Source organism: Hemitrygon akajei, chromosome 20, assembly GCF_048418815.1.
Source record: "Hemitrygon akajei chromosome 20, sHemAka1.3, whole genome shotgun sequence".
Lineage (NCBI taxonomy): Eukaryota > Metazoa > Chordata > Chondrichthyes > Myliobatiformes > Dasyatidae > Hemitrygon > Hemitrygon akajei.
Genome location: NC_133143.1, coordinates 5,487,632 through 5,506,377, shown reverse-complemented (window position 1 = coordinate 5,506,377; position 18,746 = coordinate 5,487,632). Strand labels below are relative to the sequence as shown.

At 42.0% G+C, this 18,746-nt stretch overlaps 1 protein-coding gene across 1 annotated transcript in view; it reads left to right on the top strand.

Moving 5' to 3' along the window:
• LOC140714004 (rab effector MyRIP-like) overlaps nt 1-15,591 on the top strand; it is a 706,896-nt gene extending 691,305 nt beyond the window's left edge. The window contains exons 16-18 of the mRNA XM_073024678.1: nt 5,767-5,868; nt 5,964-6,024; nt 15,261-15,591. Of these exons, the coding sequence (XP_072880779.1) occupies nt 5,767-5,868; nt 5,964-6,024; nt 15,261-15,412 (315 nt within the window). The 3' untranslated portion in view covers nt 15,413-15,591. The remainder of the gene's footprint in view (nt 1-5,766; nt 5,869-5,963; nt 6,025-15,260) is intronic.
• Nucleotides 15,592-18,746: the final 3,155 nt, after the last annotated feature.

Genomic DNA, 18,746 nt, shown 5'->3' with positions numbered 1-18,746 from the left:
GAGGCTTTTTCCCAGGGCTGAAATTCCTAGCATGAGAGGGCATAGTTTTAAGGTGTTTGGAAGCAGGTACAGAGGAGATATCAGGGGTAATTTTTTTACACAGAGAGTGGTGAGTGCGTGGAATGGGCTGCCGGCAGCGATGGTGGAGGCGGAAACGAAAGGATCTTTTAAGAAACTCCTGGATGGATTCATGGAACTTAGTAAAATAGAGGACTAGGTCATTTTAAGGTACGGACATGTTCAACACAGCTTTGTGGGCCGAAGGGCCTGTATTTTGCTGTAGTTTTTCTATGTTCTATCTCAATGCACAGAGGGCTTATCTTGTTGCACTTCTACAGATTGTTAGATATGATGTTGTGGCTATCACTGAATCATAGCTGAAGGATGGTTGTAGTTGGGGGTTTTGTATTGGAGGGTTGGTGGGGAGACAGAGAAGGTAGCATGGTTCTGCTGGTAAAGAATGATTAGAAAGGTGAAACATAGCATCAGAAGATGTTGAATCCTTGTGGGTTCAGTTAAGGAACTGCAAGGGTAAAAGGATCCTAATGCCAATTATGTACAATCCTCCAAACAGTAGCTGGGACGTGGACTACAGAATACACAGGAAATAGAAAAGGCATGTCAAAGGGCAATGTTATGCTAGTGATGGGAGATTTTACCATGTAGGTAAATTGGGAAAACCAGGTTGGCAATAAATCTCAAGAGAGTGAATTTGTTGAATGTCTACGAGATGGCTTTTTAGAGCAGCAGCTATACTGGATTGGGTGTTATGTAATGAGCCAGAAATGATTAGGGAGCTTAAAGTAAAGGAAACATTAGGAGGCAGTGATCACAATATGATTGAGTTCAACTTGAAATTTGATAGAGAAAGTAAAGTCCAACGTAGCAAAGTTTCAGTGGAGTAAAGGAGATTACAGTGGTGTGAGAGAGGAGCTAGCCTAAGTAAGGTGGAAGGAGATGCTGGCTGGGCTTCAGTTTCTGGGGAAAATGAAGAAGATGCAGGATAGGTGTATTTTAAAGACAAATAAATAGTACAACTGTGGCTGACAAGGGAAGTCAAAGCTGATGTAAAAGCAAAAGGAAGGGCATACAACAAAGCAAAAATTAGCGGGAAGATAGCGGATTGGGAAGCTTTTAAAAACCTACATAAAGCAACCAAAAATTATTAGGAGGGAAAAGATGAAATATGAGAACAAGCTACCAAACAAGGTGGATAGAAAAAGCTTTTTCAAGTATATGAAAATAAATGACAGATGTGAGTGGATATAGGACTGCTACAGAATAAGGCTGGAGAAATAATAACGGGTGGGCAAGGAGATGGCAGATGAACTAGATGAATATTTTGCATCAGTCTTCACTATGGAATGCAGTAGCAGTGTGCTGGGTGTTAGGGAAGATAAATCAGTGCAGTTACTATTACAAGGAGAAGAACTAAGGGTACATAGATCATCTGGATCAGATGACCTGCACCCCAGGGTTCTGAGAGAGGTAGCAGTAGAGATTGTGGAGGCATTAGCAGTGATCTTTCAAGAATCATTGAACTCTGGCATGATTTCAGAGGACTGGAAAATTGCAAATATCACTCCACTCTTTAAGAAAGGAGGGTGGGAGGCAGCAGGAAGGAAACTATAGACCTGCTAGCCTGACCTCAGTGGTTGGGAGTCAATTAAGGGTGAGGCTGTGGAGGACTTGGCAACACAGGACAAGATAGGATAAATTCAGCATGGATTCCTTAAGGGAAAATCTTGCCTGATGAACCTGTTGAGATTCTTTGAGGAGATTGTGTGTGACATCCGTTAGTCTCGTGAGACCATGGACCTGCGCCTGGAAAGTCTTGGAGTGTCTTGTACAGGGTGCAGGCCTGGGCAAGGCTGTATGGGAAACCAGCAGTTGCCCATGCTGCTAGTCTCCCCTCTCCACGCCACCAATGTTGTCTAAGGGAAGGACAAGGGCACCAGCTTGGCACCAGGGACATCGTAGGAATTGCCAGAGCGAGGTTGAAGGCAACGTCGGACTGCCTTAGGGACTCCAGCTCCGGATTTGTCCTCAGGGTTTACTCCCGAAGCCTTTCCCATGAGTAGGTATGGCCGCAAGGCAGTGAAGATTTGAAATCAGAGTTTCCGTCTCTTTAACGGACTGCCTTCCCAGGCTGACGAGCTCCATCTACCCGAAGCACTTGTTTTAAGGCACCAGGAACCGCCTTCGCCCCTTCTCCTGTCAGTAGAAACAGTTCCGTCGAGCTTACAGGCTAAGCCACATGAGAAGGCCAGGAGTTGGACTTGGTTGTCAGAGGCTATTTGAGGTGCATGCCGTGAGGAGCACTTTTAGGTAGTGGGAGCTTGTCCCCACTACCACTCCTCGGCTTGACAACCTTGGAACCTTGGAGGTTATAGGATAGAAAAAGGGGATGCAGTGGATATTGTATATTTGGATTTTCTGAATGACAGATTAGAGAATGGGCAAGAAAGTGGCAAATGAAATGCAATGTTGGAAAATGCATGATCATGCACTTTAGTAGTAACAAAAATATTTTCTAACCAGGGAGAATATCCAAAAAATCTGAGATGCAAAGGGACTTGGGAGTCCTCATGCAGAACACTCTGAAGATTAACTTGCAGGTTAAGTCAGTGGAGAGGAAGACAAATGCAATGTTAGCATTCATTCCAAGAGGTCTAGCATACAAGAGCAAGGATGTGATGCTGAGGCTTTATAAGGCACTGGTGAGGCCTCACCTTGAGTATCGTGAACAGTTCGGGGCTCCTTATCTAAGATAAGATGTGCTAACATTGGAGAGGGTCCAGAGGAGGTTCATAAAGATGATTCTGGGGATTAAAGTGTTATCATATGAGGAACGAGTGATGGCTCTGGGCCTGTATCTGCCGGAATTTAGAAGAATGAGGGGGGAATCTCATTGAAACCTTTCGAATGCTGAAAGGCCCAGACAGAGTTGATCACATTTAAGAAGAGTGATGCAACAAGAAAGTAGCAACCATCATGAAAGACACACCATTTCTTTTCACTACTACCATTGGGCAGGAAGTACAGAAGCCTTGGGGTCTGCACCACCAGCTTCAGGAGCAGCTATAACTCTACAACCATCAGGCTCTTGAACTGGCATGGATAACTTCACTCACCTCAACTCTGCACAGATTCCACAAGCTAAAACGTTGATGAATATAGCCATAGTGTTCTGGTGTCATAGTCATAGTGCTCTCTGATTCTTTTATTCTATCCTACAAACTCACTTTCAAGGACTTTACAACTCACGTTTTCAGTATTATTTATATTTTATTTGCACAATTTGTCTTCTTTGGCACAGTGGCTGTTTTGTCAGTCATTACTTTTGTATAGATTTTCACAAATATTATTGCATCTGTTTATTTTCCTGTAAACGGTAGTATATGGTGACATAGTGAACATGTACTTTGATTCTAACTTTACTCTGATGTGGGTTTGGGGATGAACATTGGCCGTGGGATACTGTGAAGTGCCGCCCTGCTTTGTGTCAAGCATAGCCATGGATCATTCAGTCCCACCTGAGGAAGCATCAGGGACAGCTCTTACACTTTGCAAATGAAAGGCAGTGGCTCCAACAACAGCACAACGTGCTGCAGCATCTCAACAGGGTATGTGTGACCAAGCAGAGTCAGCCTCTGTGCACTCGCACCAATGCAGACAACTGTGGCTTTGCATCTGTGAGGACATTTGGGAGAAAAATCACAGGGAGCCTGTTTGCTGTTCTAACTTGTGCTTTGATGGGAAAGTTGCAATTAATCTCTCGAAGGACACAGACTGGAAAGAAGCATGTATAGTAGTTATATAAAATGGATTGGGAAATGGAAAAGGAACTTGGAGAATTATGTATATTATTGGAGAATGGTAGGGCTCCGATTAATCCAACAAAAAGAAATTAAGAAATCTTTACCAGAATTCTTTCTCTTGTTTTGAGTAATTGATGTGTTGTCCAGCCACTTAGCTCCCCTCAGGGTTAAACAAAGTGTTAAGGCTACACACTATCAAATTGACCAAGAGAAGCCCTTAATAAAAGGCTATGTGGCAAAAAGACTAATTGCAGGAGGAATTCAGAGAAGTCCCATCTGCTGCATAGTTCTGACAGGAAACCCAAAATAAAGTACAATGGATTCTGATTAATAGGGCCATGGGTTAATTAGGTCAGCCACTTATTTGGGACAATTCTTTTAAAAAATCTAATTGAGAAAATGCTGGGATTCCCTTCATTTATTTGGGACACTGCGCCACGTAACTGGGACAGGAGATAATTGACAAACAGTTTCTAACTAGCACCAGTCGCGTGCACGTGCATGGTTGTTAGACACTACAACACTACACTGTATTTCGAGTGAACAGTTTTTAAAAGACAGCCTGATAGGGTTATTATTCAAAAAGCAATGATTTTTTGTCACTGTTAGTTGGCGAGTAATAAGTAGTAAGACAAGTCACAACTGTTTTGCTCACTGCAGCTCCAAGCAGTCAGGCTGGAAACAATTTCATTACTTCCACAAGTCCAAAGTCCAATGTAAATTTATTATCAAAGGTCACATATGTCAGTATATACAGCCCTGAAATTCACTTTCTTGTGAGCATACTCAATAAATCCAAAAACCATAATAGAATCAATGAAAGACCACACCAACAGGGTGGACAACCAGTGTGCAAAAGACAACAAACTGTGCAAATACAAAAAGAAAGGGCAAACAGAATAATTCATAAATAAACAAGAAACAAATGACCAAACAAACAAGCAATAAATATTGAGAATATGAGATGAAAAGTCTTGAAAGCGAGTCCATAGGCTGTGGGAACGGTTCAGTGATGGGGTTCAGTTCAGTAAGGAACTATGAAGAATTTGAAGGTATCGACAATCATTTTGAATGTTACAATGAACATGAAGACTTGGACAATACAGACATCAACAGCATTGTATGAATGTAGTCCATTATCTTCACTAGTTGTCTGCACTGATTTTGTTCATTTACCATCAAAAGAATGCGACCTGGATGAATTCCTCTATCGATATTAGAACTAATACACAGTTTTATAGTACTGCAGTAGCATTGTTAGTGTTCTAATCTAACTTGTGTTTGATTTATATAAATAATTTGTTACTCAATTAAATCGTGGTTTGTCTTTTTTATACATTTTTAAGTACGTATTTCCATGAAACTTTGAATAATTGGGCAGCCACTTAATTGGGCCAAAATGTACTGGTTCCGATGTGTCTCAATTAACTGGAATCCGCTGAACCCAATTTCTTCCATCTGAAGGAGATGTAACAGAAATGTGCTGCTTGTGTTCTTTCATGAATTAGAAAACAGCACACCACAGAGGGAGGTCTCCATGCTCTTCTTCAATGAACAATTTGGTGGGGCCCACTAATTTGTACCAAATATCTGAAACTTTGTCACTTTCAGGTAAGTATCCATGTCCTTTTAAGCTGCTGTTGAATCTATTGAAGTAGATTCTATCTTTAACCACAAATGTTTGTGTTGTTTTTAGTCAGCCTGGGTTTTTCTACACATTTTAATTCTTATTGCAGTCACAAATGAATAGAAAACCTTATTTTGCAGTGCTGGCCTGTAAGTTAGTGTTGTATATCTAAAGCAGGTTCTGTTTTTCCAGTAAAGCTTCCCACAGGACTTCATAGGAGAGACAGACTGCAAGGTCTTTGTCAGCCATCAGCAGTGACTCTGTTTGATTTGTTTTCAACAGTGAGCTTCATATTATGTTTAATCATCCATTTAACAGGTTTCGGACATTGAGCGCAGAATTTCAGCCCTGAACGTAGCAGGTCTGAATGTGGTCCCCTGTGAGCGACTGCTGAAGAAACGTAATCTGCCCGAGGCAAAGGTGGGAAAGAGTTTGTGTTGGAACTGCTGTCAGATAACATTTCCTGCTAAAGTGGCGGCTTGATGGTGGATTGTACCTCTTGTGTTTTATTCCAGGCTGAGACGATTGATTCTTCAAGGCAACAGAGGAGAAAGCTTCCTGCACCACCAAAACAAGGTATCCAGAAAAAGTACCTTACATAGTAACCTGAGTTATGAGAATTGCGGTGCCATTATGAGTCAGATCCATCTAATTACCATTGTTCAGTCTAAACCAGTGCACGGACTTCATCAATTAGAGGATGACATTCTGTGGAAAATGAAGCCTTAAAAATAGAACTTAAGCAAGTGTATAAGGAAGTTGCTAATAGATGTAAGAATAAAAAGGTGGTAATAGTGAGAAATTCCAATTTCACCAGTATTGATTGGACCAGCAAAAAATGTTTCTTGAGTTAATAGGTAGAGGGTCTTACTCGGGAGGGTGCAGTACTGGACCTGCTCTTTGGGAAGGAGACTGAGTAATCTGGCAGTCAGGGAGCACCTGGGTTCTAGTGACCATCAATCTGATTGTTTTATGGTGATGATACAAAGGAATAGGACAGAATCAGATTTATTATCACTGGCTTACTGTGTACGACGTGAACTTTGTTGTTTAGTGGTGACAGTAAATTACAATAAATTCCTGAAGATGTCCTCAATGCTGGGAAGGGTTTTGCCCGTGAAGTTAGACCATAAGACATAGGAGCAGAGTTAGGCCACTCAGCCCATCAAGTCTGTTCCACCATTTCATCATGACCGATCCATTTCCCTCTAAACTCCACTCTCCTGCCTTTTCCTCATAACCTTTCATGTCATGACTAATCAAGAACCTATCTCTCTGACCTAAATACACCCAATGACCTGGCCTTCTCAGTTACTGGTGGCATTGAATACCACAGATTCCCCAACTTTTGGCTCAAGAAATTCTTCCTCATCTCCATTCTAAATGGACGTTCCTTTATTCTGAGACTGTGTCCTCTAGACTCCCCCAGTGTAGGAAACATCCTCTCCACGTCCACTCTATCTAGGCCTGGCAACATTCAATAGGTTTCAACTGAGATCCCCCCTCATTCTTCTAAATTCTAACGAGTACAGGCTCTCAGCCATGAAACATTCTCATATAATAAACCTTCCATTCCTGGATTCATCTTCGTGAACTTCCTTTGAACACACTCTGCACGTCCTTTCTTAGGCGTGGGGCCCAAATCTGCTCTCAGTATCCAAGTGAGGCCTCACCCATGCTTTATAAAGCCTCAGCATTGCATCCTGGTTTTCATTTTCTAGCTGGCTGAGTCCACAAGCCTCTGCATTGTCTTGTGATCATGTGCATTGGAGCCTCCCTATCAGGCTGTCTTTTAAACCATCAGAATGCTCTCCTCTGTACATCTATAGAAATTTTTAAGCGTATTTGCTGACATACCAATTGTCTTCAGACTCCTAGCACAGTATGGCTGTTGGTGTGCTGTCTGAGATTGCATCAGTATTTTGGATCTAGGAAAGATCCTCCAAGATGTTGATCTCCAGGAACTTGAAACTGCTTACCCTTATCAACGCTGAGCCTTCAATGAGAACTGGTGTGTGATCTCTCATCTTCTCCTTCCTAAAGTCCACAGTTAGTCCCTGGACTTGCTGACATTGAGTGCAAAGTTGTTGTTGCAACACCACTCAAACAGCTGATTTCTAACTCCTGTAGGTCCTCATTGTCGTCAGAGATTTTACCAACAATGGTGTTGTCATGTGTGAATGTATAGATGACATTTGAGCTATGCTGAGCCAGACGTACACTAGTGTAGAGAGTGAAGAACAGTGGGCTAAGCACACATCTTGGAGTTCTACGTGTGTTGATATTTAGCAAAGAGATGTCATTACTGATCTACACTGGATGTGGTCTCCTGATGAGGAAACATTTGCAGATGGAGGTACAGAGGCCCAGGTTTTGAACCTTGGTGATTAATACTGAGGGGGTGATGGTGTTGATTACTGAGCTATAATCGATAAACAAGAGCATGGAGTGTGTTTTGCTGTTGTTTATATGCTCCAGAGTAGAGAGACGGTGACATACTGGTATAGACATACTGAGGTGCAAGTACATTGCAGCAGGTCCAGGCCCCTGCAGAGGCAGGAATTAATTATGGCCATAACTAGCTTCTTGAAACAATTTATTATGGTAGATGTGAGTTCTATTGGGCTATAGTTGTTGAGGCAGCTCTGCCTGCTGTTTGTGGGTACCAGCATCATTGCTGCTCTTTTGAAGTGGCGGGGAGGAATTTGGACTTTGTGGAACGGTAGAAAGGAAGGATCTGTGAATGTATTTGCTTCATAGTTAACCACTGGTGAATATCCTGAAGACTGGAAGATGGATAATACAATGTTTAAGAAAGTTAGACAGGTCAGCCTGATATCAGTAATGGAGGACTTACTGGAGGGAATTCTGAGGGCAGAACCTATCCAGAATCTGATTAGACAGAGTCAGAGGTTGAAATGGAGGCGGTTGATTCATGGTGTGCTGCAGAGTTTAGTGTTGGGTCTGTTGTTGTTTGTTTCTTATACAAATCCACAAGCTAGATCAGTAAATGTGTGAATGACATGAAATTAGGAGGTATTTTGCTGGTAAAGAATGTTATTTTGGATTACTGGGGGGGGGGGGGGTTCTTACTCAGCTAGGGAGGTGTTCCAAGGGCTGGCAAATGGATTTCAATACAGATAAGTGTGAGATAGTGCATTTTGGAAAGTCAAACCAGTGTAGGACTTACAGTACTGTGCAAAAGTCTTAGGCGCATATATTGTATATAGCTAGAGTGCCAAGGACTCTTGCACAGCACTGTAGTAATTTGATGTATTGCACTGTACTGCTGCCACAAGAAAACACATTTCATGAACCTGATTCTGATCTGGGTCTCTATTGTGGACCGAGAGAGGGCAGGAGACGGGGAGGAGAAGGCAATTAAGAAGAAAAAAAAGTAATTAAGAAGGAAAAGATGGAACACAAAAATAAGCTAGCCAATAATATTAAAGAGGATACTAAAAGTTTCTTCAGATACATAAAGTGTAAAAGAGAGGCGAGAGTGGATAACAGACCACTGGAAAACAATGCTGGAGAGGTAGCAATGGGGGACAACAAAATGGCAGATGAACTGAATAAGGATTTTGCATCAGTCTTCACTGGAAGACACTAACAGTATGGTGGAAGTTCCAGATGTCAGGGGGCATGAAGTGTGTGAAGTTACCATAACCAGAGAGAAGGTTCTTGGGAAACTGAAAGGTCTGAAGGTAGATAAGTCACCTGGACCAGATGGTGTACACCCCAGGGTTCTGAAAGAAGTGGCTGAAGAGATTGTAGAGGCAATTGTAATGATCTTTCAAGAATCACTAGTTCCTGGAATGGTTCCAGAAGACTAAAAAATTGCAAATGTCACTCCACTCTTCAAGAAGGGAGAGAGGCAGAAGAAAGGAAATTATAGGCCAGTTAGTCTGACCTTAGTAGCTGGCAAGATGTTGGAATCGATTATTAATAATGAGGTGTCAGGTTATTTGGAGACACGTGATAAAATAGGCCGTAGTCTGCATGGTTTCCTCAAGGGAAAAGCTTGTTTAACGAATCTGTTGGCATTCTTTGAAGAAATAACAAACAGGATAGACAAAGTAGAATCAGTTGATGTTGTGTACTTGGATTTTCAGAAGGCCTTTGACAAGGTGCCACACATGAAGCTGCTTAACAAGCTACGAGCCCATGGTATTACAGGAATGTTTCTAACATGGATAAAGCAGTGGCTGATTGGCAGGAGCCAAAGAGTGGGAATAACGGAAACATTTTGGTTGGCTACAAGTGACCAGTGGTTTTCCACAGTGGTCTGTGTTGGGACCGATTCTTTTTGCGTTATATGTCAATGATTTGGATGATGGAAATGATAGCTTTGTTGCAAAGTTTGCAGATCATATGAAGATAGGTGGAGGGGCAGGTAGTTTTGAGGAAGAAGGGAAGCTGCAGAAGGACGGGCAGGTTAGGAAACTGGTCAAAAAGTGGCAGATGCAATACAGTGTTGGGAAGTGTATGGTCATGCATTTTGGTAGAACAAATGAAAGGGTTGACTGTTTCCTAAATGGAGGAAAAATACAAAAAACTGAGGCGCAAAGGGACTTGGGAGTTCTTGTGCAGGATTCCCTGAAGGCGGATTTACAGGTTGAGTCTGTAGTGAGGAAGTCAAATGCAATGTTAGTATTCATTGCAAGAGGACTACAATATAAAAGGAAGGATGTAATGTTGAGAATTTATAAAGCACAGGTGAGGCCTCACTTGGAGTATAGTGAGCAGTTTTGGGCCCCTTATGTTAGAAATGATATGCTGAAACTGGAGAGGGTTCAAAGGAGGTTCAAAGGCTTGTCATATGAAGAGCATTTGATGGCTCTGGGCCTGTATTCACTGGAATTCAGGAGAATGAGGGGTGACCTATCGAATGGATAGAGTGAATGTGGAGTGGATGTTTCCTTTGGTGGGGAGTCTGAGAACAGAGGACACAGTCTCAGAATATAGGTGCATCATTTTAGAACAGAGATGAGGAGGAATTTCTTTAGCCAGAGAGTAGTGAAACTATAGAATTCTTTGCCACAGCGCTGTGGAGGTCAAGTCTTTATGTATATTTAGGTCTGAGGTTGATAGATTCTTGATTAATAAGGCATGAAGAAATACAGGGAGAAGGCAGGAGATTGGGGTTGAGAGGAAAACTGGATCATTGATGATGTAATGGTGGAGCAGACTTGATGGGCCAAATGGTCTAAATCTGCTTCTATATCTAATGGTCTTATGGTCTCAGGGCTGAATGTGCCTGCACCTGCACCATCCACCACTCCTGGCACTCCTTCTCTGCCACCTGTCCCACACCCCTTCTGCGACGATCCACCCTCACCATTCCCAACATCCTTTGTTCCGGCCAGATTTACAAATTCACTCTCCACTCCAAATATAGGACTGTTTAAAAGTCTTAGTCACACGAGATATATACATATGTGCCTTGGAGTATTGCAGAGTACTGTGCACTCTGAGTATTGAAGGGCGAGTGTAATGGGAGAGTGGGACAGCATCACAGGTAGACAGGGTGGTGATCATGTTGTCCTTCATCAGTGATGGCACTGAGTACAGGAATTGGGACATTAAGTTGCAGTTGTATAAGCTATTGGTGAGGCTGCAATTGGAGTACTGTGTACAGATTTGGTCACGCTGTTATAGGAAAGATGTAGTTAAACTGGAAATAGTGTTAAATATGTATAAAGACTCGGGACTAGAGGGCGTGAGCTTTAGGGAGAGATTAACCAAGCTAGGTTTTATCCCTTGGAATGCAGCAGAATGAGGAGCAACTATATGGAATTGTTTAAAAGTATGAGAAGCATAGATAAGGTCTTTTCCCTAGAGCAGGAAAACTGGGGAGCACAGGTTCAGGGTGAAAGGAAAGAATGAAATGGGATCTGAAGAGCAACGTTCCCTCTCAGAAACTGGTGAACATATGGAATGAGCTGCCAGAGGAAGTGGTTGAGACAGGGACGATTGTACTTAAGAGCAGCAATGGCCTCTCACTTCTGCGTCTCATTCAGAAAACATCACCTCCTAACAGTGCAGCAGTCTCTTTAAAGGGTCAACCCAACTTCTGTGCTCCTGTCCAGAGTGGGAGGTGAAGCCAGTAATTTGGGTCCCTGGATGAGTCACAGCTGATATTGGGAAGGAAATGGAAGAACAGTTGTATACAGCTCAATATTTGGCAAATAAAATTCTAGGCACAGGTGACGTTCTCAATTTGACCCGTTTCCAGTGGCACCATTTGTGATGGTGGGATCAGAACCCATGCTGACAGAGGGGTTAATCCAGGGAAGAGAGGGCCTGACCTGTCATTAGATAACAGGGAGAAAGTACTGGCTAAGATTACAGATCTGTAACACTTTCAGATGAGATTACAAACCATTTTCCCAGTGCTGTACATTAGATTTAAATCTTATTTGCATGTTTCACATCTGTAAACTAGTGCCTCAGAGCTTTCAATATTATCATTCATTTGTTTAATAAATCATGAGCGAGGTGTTATAGGAGCCTATATTTCTTCCCATTGAGACTATGCTGGTTTCGAACAGAGGAACTTTACTGCAACGCTTCTTGGTGTTGAAACAGAGCAAAACAGGGATTTCCTAACATATGGGTTTCTCTGTTGATGATAGATGCACATCAGCTCGACTACTAATCAATGAACTTCTTTAGCCAACCTACATGATGTGATGATTAATGAGATATTGTTCAGTGATGTAGAAGACTAAGAAGGAAAAGTTGTACACCCATTAACATAAAATCTCATTTCATCCAAGTTGAAATTCTAACATTAATCTAAGATTGTTTGCTTAGAGTCATTGAAGCATAAAGAAGTACATCAGGAAAACAAGACCATCAGTCCACCGGCCACCTACCATCCATTTACACTAATCCTCCATTAATCCCACTTCTTTTATTCTCATGAACTACCCCAGCTTCTACCACATGCTAGGGATAATTTACCGAACAACCCTCACATCGTTGGGATGTGGGAGAAAACCAGAGCACCTGGAGGAAGCTCACATGGTCACAGGAGAACATGCAGCTCTGGAGTCTGTATTGTACCTTGTGCACTGCCACTATGAGGCAACAACTTCATCTGATGCACTACTCTGCCACCCTTTCTGAATTACAGTAAATTTTATCAAATAATGAAGACCAGCCAAGGAGAAGTACAATCCTGGACTCATCAAACTGCACAATAGCAGGATAATTAATCGCACCTGCCCCATCCTTGCCAACCCATCTGTACCAGTCCCATTAACTAGCAATTGATTCATAGCCTTAAGTGCTTTGGCCATTCCAGTGGTCATTCAGTTAGTTCAAACTTCAAAGAAAATTTATTATCAAAACACATATATTACCATATATAACCCTTAGATTTATTTTCTTACAGACATTCACAGTAAATACAAGAAACACAATAGAAAAAATGAAAGAACACCTCCCAATAATCAGCATGCAAAAGAAAACAAACTGTGCAAATGCAAAAAGAAAATCATAATAATAATACATAAATATCAAGAACATGAGCTGAAGAGTCCTTGAAAGTGAGTCCATAGGTTGTGGGAACAGCTTAGTGATGGGACAAATGAAATTGAGAATAGTTATTCCCCTCTTGTTTAAGAGCCTGTGGTTGAGGGGTAATAGCTATTCCTAAAACTGTTGATCTGAGTCCTGAGGCTCCTACATCTTCTTCCAGATGGCAGCAATGAGAAGAGAGCATGGCCTGGATGGTAGAGGTGCTTGATTATGGATGCTGCTTGCCTGAGACAGCGCTTCATGTAGATATCTCAATGGTGTAGAGGGTGTTACTGGTGATGGACTGGACCATATCCACTACCTTTTCTAGGCTTTCTCATTCAAGGGCATTGATGTTTCCATGCCAGGCCATGTAGAAACCAATCAACATACTCGCCACCACACATCTTAGTAGTTTCTCAGTTTTAGGTAACATGCCAATTCTTTTCAGACTTCTAAAAAAGTAGAGGTGCTGCCATGCTTTCATCGTAATCAAACTGTACATATGACAAATAGAGCTGATCTATTCTGTGAGTTAAAACAATCTGTATGAGTACTTGAATCACCTAAGTTTCGAAGACTACAGACACGTGCTGCTAAGTAGGACTATCATAGTTAGGTACTTGACATTTGGCATGGATGGGGTAGGATAACTTGTCCTGTTAGCAGTGGGGTAAAATTCTTTGACCCTACGTGCTTCCATATCATTGTCTGTATGGATGAGCAGTACTACTTATGGTTCTGCTATGAAAGATTAAATTGCTTGATATTGTCACATAACAATGAGAGTTTTTGATATAAAAATGAAATTGATGCACTTCCTGGATTTAATTAGTAGCAGTATTTCTCACTATGAATTTTAGTAAACATTATCAAGCTCCTGTAAATATTGTTATCTTCCAATGTATTCATTGTGGCAGCTATCACTTCCTGTTAATTGGATGTGTAATTACAGTGCTTATTGAGACTCCATGTGAATCTCTGCATTAAGCAAGACATTAGGTTAAAATTAAGAGGATTTCAACAGCTTCCTGTGAAGGTTCTGCTCCTCACTTATATCAGCCTCCAGCTGCCACACAGGCTAAAGACTTGGATCCTGTCTGACCTTAGTAAGAGCCCCACTTCTCATCCAAAGCCCCATTTCTCACCCAAAGCACCACTTCTCACCCAAAGCCCCACCTCCCATCCAAGCCCCACCTCCCATCCAAGCCCCACCTCCCATCCAAGCCCCACTTCTCACCCAAAGCCTCACCTCCCATCCAAGCCCCACTTCTCACCCAAAGCCCCACCTCCCATCCAAGCCCCACTTCTCACCCAAAGCCCCACCTCCCATCCAAGCCCCACTTCTCACCCAAAGCCCCACCTCCCATCCAAGCCCCACCTCCCATCCAAGCCCCACTTCTCACCCAAAGCCCCACCTCCCATCCAAGCCCCACCTCCCATCCAAGCCCCACTTCTCACCCAAAGCCCCACCTCCCATCCAAGCCCCACTTCTCACCCAAAGCCCCACCTCCCATCCAAGCCCCACTTCTCACCCAAAGCCCCACCTCCCATCCAAGCCCCACTTCTCACCCAAAGCCCCACCTCCCATCCAAGCCCCACTTCTCACCCAAAGCCCCACCTCCCATCCAAGCCCCACCTCCCATCCAAGCCCCACTTCTCACCCAAAGCCTCACCTCCCATCCAAGCCCCACTTCTCACCCAAAGCCCCACCTCCCATCCAAGCCCCACTTCTCACCCAAAGCCCCACCTCCCATCCAAGCCCCACTTCTCACCCAAAGCACCACTTCTCACCCAAAGCCCCACCTCCCATCCAAGCCCCACTTCTCACCCAATGCCCCACCTCCCATCCAAGCCCCACTTCTCACCCAAAGCCCCACCTCCCATCCAAGCCCCACTTCTCTTTCATTGCTGTACTTCAGAATTAGAATAAGATTTAATATCACTGACATACCTTTTGTCATGAAATTTGTTATGTGGCAGCAGTACTGTGCAATACATAGAATATACAGTGGATTCCAGTTCATTGGAATCAGATAATCGGGGCAGCTGTTTATTTGGGACAACATTTAAAGAGCAAAATCAATTGAGAAAATAGCCAGGACTCCCTTTGTTTATTCGGGACAGTATGCTACTTAATTGCAAAAGGAGACTTACTGAACTTTTTTTACAGTTTTAAATAGTGTCACTTGCATATGTTTTTGTTCAAGCAGCAATAAGTTTTATCATTGATAGTTGGTGATTAATAAGCAGTAAGACAATTTGGAACTGTTTTGCTCCCTGAGGTTTCAAGCATTCAGGCTTGGAGATGCCAGAAACATCCAGGAGTGAAAATGAAACGATTTCACTGCTTTATCAATTAGGAACTATGAAGAACATAAAGGTATTGACTATCATCTTGAATGTTACAGTGATAATGAAGATATGGAGGATGTAAGGCAGTCCATTATTTGTACTACGTGTCTGCACTGATTTTGCTCAGTTACAGTCTGTGACGGACAGCACTCAGTAAACACACTTCTTCCACATGCACATTTGCACACACATACACATTGCCTTGTCATTCTGCTGCTGAGTGTGCACACATCCATGTCCTTCCTGGTATATTCTCATCGTGGGTCAAGCTGAGCTGATGCACTTGGATTGCCTTCCCCATCACACACTGGAATATTCCATTTCTTCCGTCAGTAATGGGGATAGACAAATGTGTAAATGTTGTTTGTATACTGTATTTAATGTAGGTATTTCTGTTTCCTTTATAATATGATTGTAAGTACATTGTGAAGTGCATCATATTCTCATTCATGTGTAATCTTAAGTTAACTTTGTTGGTAGTTAAAGATGGTATGTCCCGGTGTAAAAAGGAGGTTTTCATCCTCAGTGAGAGGAAGGGATTGGGGTGGCAGGAATTCACATTGGGCAAGTATATGTACAGAACTTTTACTGTCTTCTGGAAGTTATCTTTTTGTAAATACTGGCAATTTTCTTTTCATTATTTCCACTAATTTTTGTAAGCTAGATTTTAGACACACTGAATAAATACCCTGGCACTAAAGTGCTAAGCAATTCCAGCCATTTTTTCCTTTGTTAATAACCCATGTATCTAATGCAGTCACTCAAAGGAACATGTCAGCATATACTACATGAATTCCTCTATCGATAAATGTTAGGAACTGATACAAAGTTTTATGGTACTGTAGTGGCTTTGGTAGTGTTCTGATTTGTTCTGTATTTCATTTAAATACATAGTTTGTTACTCAGTTAAACAGGTTGAACAGGTCTTTTTGATACCTTTTTAACTATGTATTTCTATGAATCTTCGGCTAATTGGGGCAGCCATTTAATTGGACCAAAATGTACTGATACCGATGTGTCCCAATTAACTGGAATACATTTGTGCTATAAAGAAATACATATTTAAAATTAAATAAGTCATGTAAAAAAAGAACAAAAATAGTGAGGTAGTGTTCATGGGTTCATCGACCTTTCAGAAGTCTATTGGCGGAGGGAAGAAGCTCTACCTGAAACATTGAGTGTGTGTTCTCAGGCCCCTGTACCTCTTCCTTGATGGTGTAATGAGAAGAAGTCATGCTTTAGATTGCAGGGATCCTTAATGATGAATGCCACCTTTTTGACATGCCCCCTTTTGAAGGGGTCTCCAGTGGTGGGGAGGCTAGTGCGGATGATGGAGTTATCTGAGCTTACAAGCCTCTGCAGCTTTTTCCAATCCTGTGCAGTGGCCATTCCATACTGGAATCTGATCGGAATACTCTCTCTATGCAATACCCGCTGCAGTCAAATGTTCCTACTTTAGATCTGGCCCCAAAGTTAAATGCCTTCATCTGGAGCACCTCCCTGATTTTCCTGAACATCGTTGTCTACATCCATGCCCACTAGCTTCCAAACAATCCAAACCATGATCTTTGTTTGATGTTGACACCACATGTTGTCCCTTTCCACCTTAGCACAATTTCCAATCCATGGTTCACCGTTTCCCCCCAGTATAAAGCAGAATCAATCCACGTGGAATGATTTTAGCAGCAATTCTTTTCAGGTACTCTGATTGGAAATGCTTGCACCAAAGGGAATTGGAATATGCAGAATAGCCCTAAGAGCATCCATTGAATAAACTGTTTGGGCCTGATGTCAGGACCGTACATTTTAAACTACTGATAGTTTCGAAGTTTGTCATATTTCCTGTAGCATCATTGGCAAAGGTGTGATCTCTGCCCAACCTGAGGCTAGGGGAGAGGTAGGAGAGGTAACCTGTTGTCAGTCTGTGGGTATCGCTGGCTTGGTTAATGTATTATAGATCTTTAACAGTCTCACATGAAATTACAAACAACTTTCCTAATACTGTTTGTGATGTAATTTAAACCTGTTTGAATATTTCACAGTTTATCAAACTTACATAATCTACCTTCAATCTAATTCCACAAGACTTCCAACATTATCAGACATTTATTCAATAAATTATGAGGGAAGTTTCATAGAAGCTTTGTTTTTTCCTATGAAGATTCTGTTATTTTAAAACAGAGGAACTTTACTGTATTGCCACATGAGTCTGAAACAGCGCAGGGCAGGGATCTCCTAATTTGAGAGATTTTCTCTTACATTTCTGGTGACATGCATATCAACTCCTCTACTAGTAACTGAGCTTCTTTATCCATCCTTCATGAAGTAATCATTAACAGGATATCATTCATTAATGCAGGTGACAAAGTAGACAAAGTTATACACCTAATAACATAAAATCTCATTTTAGTCATATTGAAATTCTACAGGGAACCTACAAAATGTTTGTTTTCTTAATTACAGTAAATCATTTAGGTAATGAAGATGAACCATAAAGAGTCATAGATACATGGTGCCTCTGTATCCCAGCACCAGTTATGGTCCTGCTATGAACGTTTGAATTGGTTGATATAATTGTATAATGATGTAAGTCTTTGATATAAAAATGAAATTGATGCACTTCCTGGATTTAATTAGTAGCAGTATTTCTCACTATGAATGTTAGTAAACCTTATCAAACTTTAGTAAATATTGTTATCTTCCAATGTATTCTTTGTGGCAGTTATCTCTTCCTGTTAATTGGATGTGTAATTACAACACTTGTTGAGAATCCATGTGAATCTGTGCATTAAGTGAGCTATTAGATTAAAGTTAGGAGGCTTCTGTCAGCTCTCAATAAAGGCTCTGCTCCTTGCTTGTATCAGCCTCTTGCTGTCACATAGGCTGAAGTCTCAGTTCCCATCTGACTTTGAGCTGAACCCCGCTTCACTTCCAAAGTCCCATCTCTTTCACTGATCTACTTTCCAATTCCCCACCCAATGCCTGCTACATTCAACTCTTCCTACTTTAGTTCCAAACCCAACTTAAAATATCTTCATGCCGAACACTTGCCCAACTGGTCTGAACGTCACTGTCTGCACCCGTGCCCACCAGTTTGCAATTGTACAGATCCATGTGTCCTGGTTTGTTAACTTTGCAGCAACAGTGCAAAAGTGCAAAAAAGTAGGAAATGAAAAAAGTAGTGAGGTGTTGTTCAATGTCTATTCATAAATCAGATGGCGGAGGGGAAGAAGCTGTTCCTGAATCGTTGAGTGTGCCTTCAGGCTTCTGTCCCTCCTTGCTGATGGTACCAATGAGAAGAGGGCATGTCCTGAGTGGCGGGGACCTTATGATGGACACCACCGCTCCTTGAAGATGTCCCGGATACTAGGGAGGCTGGTGCCCATGATGGAGCTGACTAATTTTACAACTCTCTG